At 37.5% G+C, this 10,718-nt stretch overlaps 1 protein-coding gene across 4 annotated transcripts in view; it reads left to right on the plus strand.

Annotated features, from left to right (window-relative positions):
- The window catches only part of LOC137340679 (ubinuclein-1-like), a 55,891-nt gene extending 46,095 nt beyond the window's left edge, over window positions 1–9,796 (plus strand). For 2 of the 4 annotated variants that reach the window (XM_068003330.1, XM_068003332.1), the window contains exons 16-18: window positions 299–569; window positions 4,630–4,719; window positions 7,780–9,796. In XM_068003330.1, the coding sequence (XP_067859431.1) occupies window positions 299–569; window positions 4,630–4,719; window positions 7,780–7,832 (414 nt within the window). In that variant the 3' untranslated portion in view covers window positions 7,833–9,796. Of the gene's footprint in view, window positions 1–298; window positions 570–3,770; window positions 4,023–4,629; window positions 4,720–7,779 lie in introns of those variants that run through there. The other 2 variants (XR_010966854.1, XM_068003333.1) reach the window with 2 other exon arrangements.
- Window positions 9,797–10,718: the final 922 nt, after the last annotated feature.

Below are 10,718 nucleotides of genomic sequence, written 5' to 3' on the forward strand. Positions count from 1 at the left end.
ACTATTCAAAGGAAGTAGCATTTACTTATTGAGCTGCTTAAAATATAGACCTGCTAATTGTTGAATAATTTGTTCATTTGTTCTCTGCATTGCTTAATCAGAAGTATTAAAATTTATTTCACTGTCTCAGCAATTTGTTTCAGGTGCTGTTATACAAAACAAAAAGTATGCTTCTATTGCAGGTGTTTTCAAACTACTAACATGCCAATGTCATTCAGGTTAAAATGGACTTTTAAGTGAATTAAGATTTTAAATACTGGCTTAAAATGGGCATTTATGTTGGTATTTTCTGTCTTAGTCTCTACAGGCTACCACAGGAGCAGCATTACTTGCCAGCTCTCCATCTTTGAATCTTCTATCACCTTCCTTTAATACAACAAACCAGAAAATAACTTCAGCAACCCTGAGCCAAGCCTCACTCGGGATGATGCCAGGCATTGTTCCTATGCACTTTACATTCCCTACGGTTTTAACATTAGGCTCAGACTCTACACCAAAATCAGCTGTATCAACAGATGCAATAGTCACAGGACCTGCCCCAGGGACATTCCATCATGGCCTTGCACATAGTAAGTCTACATTCTGCAAATTTTGAAGGGTGAATCATGAACGCAACTGGTTGTTTGAAATTGCACAAAACACAATTTTTTTGGCAGCATTTACGAGAGTGAGAGCACAGAAGTATTGTTCATTTCAAAATTTAGTGAGCATGTTAAGAAGTAATAAAAATGATTATTTTGTTTAAAATTTGTTGTTGCTAGTTTTTGTGAGGAGAATATTATTGTATTGAAGGTAAGTGCTGATGACCTAATTGAACTAATTGGCTTAAAGGAGTTGCTGAACCCAGAAGTTTGATGTTAAAATCCAGTGTGGCTTTAGTGACGGTATTATTGTTGACTGATCTCCTGCAAACTATTAGAATCAGTAACTCCCAGCCACTGCTCCCCAAAGATATTATCAGCCATCACTAGTACATGACATATTCAAACCATTGTCAAACAGAGGAATGTTTAGCAGAATTCTTTGTAATTATAGCATTTTTTTATTGAAGATACCTTGTTAGAGATGTTACAGTAGGTAGACCTATTGTAATATAACTAATACAAAGAAATACTCGGATCTGGACATTCATGAGAGCAAACATATTGCAAATTGATCTTTCCACCTAATTTAAAAAATGTTTGCTCTACAGACACATTAAAACATCTTTTCAACATTATAGAGGATACATTTGATTGCACACTTCACAAATAAGACTGTTAGGTTGGAATCATGCTTTCAGCGTTAAACAAATTTTCAATATTACAAACAAAACAGTTAGCAACAAATGAATCATATTTGATGATTTATCTTATTGTGGCCTTCTAGAAAAGAGTGTTTAGTCTTCTAATGAAAGTAATAGAGCTGGTGAGAGCAAGTTGATTGGTTTCAACTAACTGCATCAGACTCCTGTGTTTCAGGATCATTGATTCTAATGACCAGTATCAATGACAAACATATCTTCATTGGCAATGACTGACAATCAGTAATGAACAGTTGGACTCCTGTGTAGTCCTGTATGCAATTGCTCCATACTATTCACACACTGCTTTACAGCTTAGTTAATTTTGTTATGCATCTGTGCAAGAAAATACCACATATGATCTTTGATCAAAAATCATGGAACCATGAATAGAACATGAATTTTAAGCAGGGTATTTCACCATCAGTAATCTCTTAAATGTGATTTAGAATTCTGATTAACATTCTTTTCTTGTCAGTGGCTTTAATATTATAAACTAATGGATCTTTCGTAATGTTGCTCATGGGTAGGCTAGGATCCAGGGGATGGCTGTGTTGTTTAGCTGCTAACCTGGGATGTCGCTTTAAGTCACTATTTAAGTCATCCTTATAGGCAAAGCTAGGTAAGTGTAGCTGCTTGTAAATTGCTGAAGTCAATCAGAGGGCAATCGTAACTGCTTGTAGATTTTGACACCAGGTCAGAAGATCCTATCATGAAATGACTGGCTTCCTGTTTTTCGAAAAATATTGTTTTGTATACGCAACAAAGCGTCACAGTTTGAAATGTGATGTTAAGGCATTCTGACATACAATTTTAAGTATTGCTAGCAAATCTGTCATGGCATTGCTTATAGTAAGTCAGAGAATGTGCTGCTTTATAAGGACAGCAATGTTATACCATGTAAAATACAATGTATTCTTCTTCTGCTGGAGCATAGATGTGTGTTCCTTTAAGCTTACTAAGCCTAATTGCTGTTAAGTAAACACTGGGTTCATGTAGGTCAATTAAGAGGTTGCTGCTGATAAGCAACCACTGAGTAAATTCATACAGAAATCAGGTAAGAGACTGCAGATATCCTGGTTCTGGAATTTTGTGTTCCTGATGAGTTCCTGGTTCCAAAAATCCATGGGGGTGGAAGTGCATCCTGCCATAAGTGATGTGCCAAAGTTCATGGGGTCAGGGAGAGGCCATGGATAGCGGGCCTTTGGCGAGTTGGAGATGCATTTGGGGTGCTCCCATGCCAGAATGGCTGGAGGGTCTGGCAGATGTTTGCTGGCTTTGGGACGGGGACGTGGCCTCCCAACCCAGAAAGGGGAAGTGGCTGCCCCCTGGATCAGGGGCCACGTAATATTTTTAAAACAAAATTCCACTACCCATCTTTGAGGGTCTAGGCCAGGCATTGCTAAGATAGCTCTGCTGCATTTTGACTGAGGGCCGAGGTATTGGAACGCCTGACAATAGGATATGTTTTCCCCTGTCCCACCTTACGTCATTGTCTTGTTGGGGCAGACATAGACTGCCCCTTCAAGTCCATACAGAAATCTTCACCCCATAGCTGGACCTAGTGTATCTGGGCCCTGGCTGCGTTTGTGGCCATTCAGGTGGACCGTTGCCAAAGTTACAAAGTTGCAAGCGTGACTCTGTATCTCTATTTCAAAAGTAAGCACGGGAGTCCGCCAGGTATGGCTAAAACAGTTTCTTTTATTCAGCTGCAGAGGTGGCTTCATTATGCCCAATTTATCACTGCCAGCTATGCTATCAAATAAGCAAAATTCACAGATATATAAACTACATTTATATGACCTCTTACGTAAAATAAAATGCACAAAGTTTTAACCATTTTTTCTAAATATAGCTTTAAACATTAATATTTTGTTCCTTTTATTTTCTGTCATGGTCAGGGGTGTAAATTATAATAGTATGAATGAAAACATGAAATTATAGTTCCTTTCAGAAACTGCCCTTAACTACAGTATCAAATAGTCAGTTTGAGTTATAAATAGAAAAAATATATAAAACTGAAGAAAAAATTTAATTAATTTGTATCTGTCCTAATTTAAGAAGCATTTGGCATAGCATTTAGTGTTGCAAAAAGGTTTTTTTTAAATTGATGACTTTTATTTAAAACCTCCCTCCAAATGTGAATAATAATACAATCCTTCCAGTATTTACTGATATTTCTGCTGTTTTTAAATTCTCTCTCAGAAACAAATTTGTCATTTTGCTGTTGTAACCGTTAAAATATATTAAAATGATTCAAAAGTAAACAATAAAGAAGAAAATAAAATTTCTAAGCTCCAAGTTTCACTTGTGACGCACGTAACAGGCTGTATATTTACAAACTAAACAACTGCTTTAATACAGTTAAGTCACATCAAGTTCCTGTGAGTTACCCGAGATAAAATTCCAAAGTTTGTGTTTGTTTTGATGATTTTATACATACCATAAATACTTCTAATAATTGCTTCCCTGGCTTTTTATTTGGCAGGCCTAGAGGAGGGGTTGGGATTTACAAACAGCAAGTCCTGCCATGCTCTATGACTGGCCAATCCTGCTGTCAATCATAGAAAAAACATTCCGGCAGTTATAGGCAGCAATGGATGCTGGGAATTGTAGTCTGCTACCTTGTCTCTTTAGCTGATGGTGACGGCTCAGGGAATCCCTATGAACTTAAATCCAGAGCTCCTCCGAGAGGAACAGATCTCTGATGAAAAATATTAAACATAGAAAATGCTGTTGTGTGAGTAAGCATAATCATTTTCTTGTACATTTTGTAATTTTTAATGTTAATATGTATAATAGTGGCACCTGATATCCTAAGCAAAAGTGACCAGGAGTTATTGAGTCTGGAAAAAAAATCCTTTGTCAAGGTGTGTGATGTGTGTGGAGGATTAAGAAGCTGAAATTGTATTTCTTTATACACTGTCCAAAATGTAAAGTAGTGAAACTCCATGATAAAGTCATGATGTTTTAAGCATTAAATGTGGAAATGCAATGGAGAACAATGGAAAAATAGTTTAAAATAACATCCTTAAATTTTTCACATTTTGTTTGGTGGTTGATGGGTTGATTTTCTTTTAATGCTTCCTGCTGTTTTGGTCTCATTTTGAACTGTTTCTCAACCTTGACGTTGAGCAGTCACTAGTATGCTGTGCATTGTCGATGGCATCAAAATCACGTTGACATCCTTTTAGCCAATGATTGTACTTATTATTGCAGATGGCTGTGCTGAAATAACCAATCACTGTGCTGAAATAACCAAATCACTAAGCTGCATGCTGTAGTGTTCAAAGCTTTGGCTTTCCACTCTCACCTATCGGCTCTTTTTCTCCCTCTTCTTCCTCTAGGTATTTTTGCTGGCTTACACACAACCCCTCACCATGCAGTGCAACTTCCACATGCCGTTTTACCCACCCACCTACAGCAGTCTCTCCAAGGTAATACAGCATGTGACTTGTGTCTCTTCCCACTGAGTGTATCCCATCAGGATACCAGATAGCTAAATGTGGTATTGTCAGGCATGTCAAGTTTTACTTCAATTTTAGTGACACTCAGTTTCTGTACAGAAACTAACATATTCCATTTTTTTGTGTCACTTTTTCTTTTTAAGTGTTCATATTTTTTCTTATTTTGCCAACAGTCTGACCTTGGAAGTTATGTGTCAGTGTGGAGAGAATTTTAAGAGGCAAAGTCTGGCTATTGAGGGATTGTAATTACAGCTTTGAGATATTTATTTTGTACTATCTAAAATGGTTTGTTATCTTGTCTTGCTATTTAAATTATATTCCATTAGCTATAAGTGGAAATCAGCTTCCAAAAAGCTGTATTCCTTATTTTGATAATGCTTGCATTAAATTACAATATTAATTTTATACCACCAACACTGATAATGTAACAGTAAATGTAATTTTTTTTTTAAAAATTTAGTTTAAATTTTGGAATGTGCTCCTGCTATCCCACCAGAACCTCCATTTTGATGGAAGTCTGGTTGAGGAAACTGCAGCACATGTTCATGTTTAACCTGTTACCTGAGCCATTTCTCAGGCAGTGTGTGGTTCAGGATGGATACAATAGGCTCACTATTGTGTCTGTCATTGTACTTGGCCTGGAAATAATCTGCATTGAAGTTTCACACAAAGCAAGTTACATTACAGCAAGAATCTCGAATACAGTGATAAGACTTGAAAATAACTGAGCAATCTGAATTGTTGTAAGTACTGTTTAACCTAAACCTTAAGTCAACGGTCTGGTTACATACCTATTTTTAAATAGCATGCTTGGATTGAACCACTGAGAAACATAATATGAGTGAATTTTAGAGGGATGCTTCTCAATGGTGAGCTACAACCATAAAGCTAGTTAGGCCCATGAGCTGCTCTGTTTGAAGGGTGAGGCTTCTCCTTTTATTCAACTGTGTATGCCTTATTAGTTCTAAACAATTTTACAACACCAAGTTATAGTCCAGCAATTTTATTTTAAATTCACAAGCTTTCGGAGGCTACCTCCTTCCTCAGGTGAACGATGTGGAACATCGTTCACCTGAGGAAGGAGGTAGCCTCCGAAAGCTTGTGAATTTAAAATAAAATTGCTGGACTATAACTTGGTGTTGTAAAATTGTTTACAATTGTCAACCCCAGTCCATCACCGGCATCTCCACATCATTGTTAGTTCTAATTAGCCTTGCATTAAAAAAGTTAAAAGCTACTGTTCTGGCAGCAACAAAATACTTTATTCTCTAAATTAGTACTTGTACATTTGTAAAGATGTTGCCAAGGACATACAGGACTGCACTGGAGCAGGTACATATGTATTTAATGTCTGACCTTTCATCATTCAAAACTAATTATTGTTTGCATAGCAGGTAAAGTTTTGAAATACGATCTGTACTGCTTTTAAAAATGGAAGATTAGCTTCATTATCCTTATGATGGCATTTCTGAGAGTATTGAATACTTTTAAATGCAGGCATTACTGATCCCAAAACTGTTAGAAGTTGATTCAACATAATTGAGAGCTCAGGTTTTTTCAGTAAGCTTGTTATTCCAACCACACGTTAATTCATCTCCCTCGCGCTGTTGGGTTACGTATCCTCTAGCATTCAGTCTTCAAATAAAAAATATTCAAAACAGACACATGAAAATTTTGAAATTGTACTATTCCTTATTTGGTAATGTTGCAGTGCAATCCTTAATGTTCCATTCTATTACAATCTTTGAAGAAGTAGCAGAAAGAGTAGACAAGGATAATGCAGTAGATGTAATCAATTTGGATTTCCAAAAGGCCTTCAATAAGGCACCACATTGTAGACTCATGACTAAGGTCAGAGCATGTGGAGTCAGGGGACAGGTAGCAGAATGGATAGCAAGCTGGCTACAAAACAGAAAACAGAGAGTAGGGGTTAAGGGTAGCTACTCAGACTGGCAAAAGGTGGGAAGTGGTGTTCCACAGGGATCGATGCTGGGACCACTATTGTTCACGGTTTACATTAACGATTTGGATTTGGGAATCAAATATAATTTCAAAATTTGCAGATGACACCTAATTGGGGGGACATAGTTAATACAAAGGAAAATGCGTCAAAATTCAAGAAGACATTAAACTTGCAGAATGGGTGTGTAATTGGCAAATGAATTTCAATATAGATAAATGTGCAGTGGTGCATTTTGGTAGAAAGAATAAGGAAGCCACTTACAGCTTGGATAATAAGAGTCTAAACGGGATAGAGGAGCAAAGAGATCTCGGGGTACAGATACACAAATCACTAAAAGTAGCGACGCAGATTAATAAGGCCATAAAAAAAGACAAACCAAGCACTGGGGTTCATTTCTAGAGGGATAGAATTGAAAAGCAGAGAAGTTATGTTAAACTTGTATAGAACCTTGGTTAGACCACACTTGGAGTACCGTGCACAGTTCTGGCCTCTATTATTAAAAGGATATAGAGGCATTGGAGAAGGTTTCTGTGCTGTAGACTTGATGTAACTCAGTGTAAATCTGCCTACATTTTTTGGGGGGGGGACTGCGGGGGAGGGAATGAGGGTTATTAAAATTGAAAACAGAACAACACTCCTGCCACCCTGTCAGATTCATCATTTTTGATGTGACCAGACTGCAGCTGCACATTCTCATGTCCAGTCCAAACCAGTTTCACTGTTCATGGGGAGCGATAGATGTGATGTTCAGCTGGAGCGCTGGTTGGGTTGTTACAATTGGTTTCCTATCCCGGCCTATTAATTGGGGTTCAAGGATAGATGGCTGGTGTAAGAAATATAAATGCCCCACTTGATAGGAGTGGATGTGCTTCTGCAATTTAGCTCAGGATATTTTTGGTCAGTTGGAAGGAGCTATGTTGTTTAGCTTGCTCAGTACTAACATTGGGTGGGAAAATGCTGATTTTGAGCCCAAAATTCACTCTCCCAAAGTTCACTCTTTTTCCCTCCCAAAAAGCCATCCTTAATATTAGTGACTACTGAATATTTATTTTTTTCTTCACATGCAGATGGCAACCAAATCCATGGTGAGACTTCCAGCATGCAGCGCAAAATGCAGTGACCTGTGCCACGAAGCACGGTTGAATGAAGCTAATGCTGCAGTGGTGCTGCAGTAACCATCAGAGGGAACAGTCAAGCCGTAGGAGCTGCTAGGCGGGATGGCCAACTCTGCATTTGCTCTTGTTTAAAGATTATTTGCACCCATTTATTTTGGGGGCAAGGAGACTGTGGTTGAAATCCGCTGCGTACCTTTGAGACTGACAAATAGAAAGGGCTTGTTTCAGCGGCAGTAGTACAGGTTGGAGGACCTCAAGTTGGTCTGGTGTATGCTATAGATTCAAAATGTATAGAAAAGTATCTTCCACTGAATGCCTATGCAAGAACACTTTTAGTATGGACACGGTAGTGATGGTCATTAGAGCAAAGTTTTATGCAGTGCATTCCAGAGATTTAAGGCAGCTAGAGAGTTTAGGTTTGTTTCAGTATTCTGTTCTATCCATTAAAAATAATCTTGTGTTCAGCAGCGGGCTTAATTAAAGCTTTTATATTTTCTTCCGGCAACAAGTTGGAATATGTACAGACAGAACAGCGTTATCTGAAACATAGGCACAAGATGGTGGGGGGGGTGGGGTGGACATACATAGTGGACACTCTGGCACTCTTTTTGTGGAGGTGGGGTGAATTCAAACCAATACAGATTTCAGGATAAGCTGGATAGAAATGGTGCAGCTCTGTGGGGTTTGACAAAGCCACCACACTAGAGTTTGCTGTTTAAAAGTGTCCAAGTTCCGGTTAGTGTTGATTTCTTCAGAGCGCTATGTATTGGATCAATTAAAAAAAAAAAATTTAAGTTAAATTGCTATTTATTGCCTGTAATGGTGAATTGTTTTATAGGAGCATTTATACAGTGTAGTGTTCTGCTCTATTGATGCACTGTGCACAGGGCCACAACTCCTGAGGCACTGTTGTGAACTTCTCGTGCTAGTAGAAAAGATGTGTATCTAGCACAAGAAAAAATAGAATATAACAAATCAGAACTGTGATGAGTTAATTAGGGATTCAAGGGAAAAGACTGGTATTAAAGAATTTGCTTTAGGTACCTATATTAACCACCTCAGTTGCAACTTGGTAGTGACTCTAGTACTGATCAGCTCGGCCTGGTGTCCAGCAGTAAAAAGAAAGCCATTAATCTCAGTCATGTACTCTTACAGCTCCTCATGTTATTGTGAACCCAGGAATGAAGACTGGGGCTCATGCCCTTTGGGTTTGGCCCCTGGACAAATATCATTTAGCTTTTCGTAATGATAACTATGTACAGTATTGTAAAAGATACTGGTCGTAAGAGTAATACAATTGCAGTGCCTTTCCTTGTAGTGCAGAAGATGGAAAGTGTGAGCTGTGTTGAGATTTCATGTATTCTTAATCCCCGAACAACACTAACTTCTTTATTATTTTTTAAAAAAGGAAAATTAACCACAGGATTTGGGACGTGATAGTTTTTTTTTTAAATTCACCTGCGGTTCATAATTTGGCACAATCTAGTTGATTAATGAGAACCATGTCGGCAGAAAAGCCAAAGATTTTTTTCATGCAAGATGATGTAAGCTTGTGGAACATGGACATGGGCGGATGGTTTGAAAGAGTTTTTTTTTGACATTTTCACAAGATTTTTTAAAAATTCAATTTCATTTCTGGAGTGCTCCAGTCATATTTGATACTATGGGTGACTCACAGGCATGATAAATGTTCTACAGAAACTCAGGACTTGAAAATTGCTGGATCTGATTTTTGTGTTGATGAAGTTTAGCTCTACTTGAAATTGTATAATCATTCTCAAACTCTGTAAATTGTGATGTACTAGTAAGTTCAATTTGTTTTAATTAAAATAGACATTATTTGAATGATGGTGCTTCATTGTATATTGTTTTATTTGAGACTTGTGTATGTATTTGCTGCAGGACAAGAAGTTGGTTGTTTCTGTTGCACACGGACATGTCAATAAACTGTAGAAAATTTTGGAGAAAATGGTGGTCAATGCTTATGTCTTCTTTCTTACACAAAGAACATTTATCATTGGTACTGTTAAAAAGTTTATTTCAACAGCCTTTAAGAGCACATTGACATAGTTGTTCCAGTCATTTCCATTTGTTGCCCCACAGATATAGAATGATCATTTTCACACTAATTGGTTCACCAAAGGCATATTTATGTTGGAGATAATGTGTAAAACAATTACTAATAAGATATTTAAATGTGTGTAATCCCTTTTATAGAAAAGCACCAATTTTGATTGTAACCAAATGTTCACCTACTTTCCCTGAAGATATTTGAAAAATTCTAGGTTAAACAAATGCATAGCAGGTGATTGAATCATAAATAACAGTTTGAGCTTTTACAGATTAGTTGCTTAAAAAAATTCAGTAGAGAGGGTATGTAGAACCTCAGTGTGCCTTGAACTACTTTTTGACACTAGCTCTGCTTGTAGTGAAACATACTTTTCACCCAATTCCAATTTATTTCCATGGAAATTCTTTTAAGCTCAAACAAAATGCTTAAATGCAGTTTTAACCTATTTCTAAACCTTGATTTCTTATTTCTTTTAAGATGTCAGCTTTTAAGATGTCAACATTTATCAATGTTAATGAAAGTATTATTGGGGTATTTATAAATGCTTTTGATGAAAGTATTACTGGTAGAATTTTTGTTTGCAGATACCAAGTTGTTGAAAGGTATAAAATTCTAGCAGCTCATCCATTTTACTAATTAAATTCAACCTTTGCTCATTGGCATGTTTTAAATAGATCTTAATGGCCGGGCCTTACTACCATAAACTTTCATCGTGTCCAGCCTGAACCCGGCCAGATGCACTACCTGACTGGCAGGTGGGAGCGGAAGATCACAGGCAGGAGGCCGCAGCCAGGGACCCGCAGGATCGGTCCTCGGCAGT

This window comes from Heptranchias perlo, chromosome 22 (assembly GCF_035084215.1).
Source record: "Heptranchias perlo isolate sHepPer1 chromosome 22, sHepPer1.hap1, whole genome shotgun sequence".
NCBI classification, from domain to species: domain Eukaryota; kingdom Metazoa; phylum Chordata; class Chondrichthyes; order Hexanchiformes; family Hexanchidae; genus Heptranchias; species Heptranchias perlo.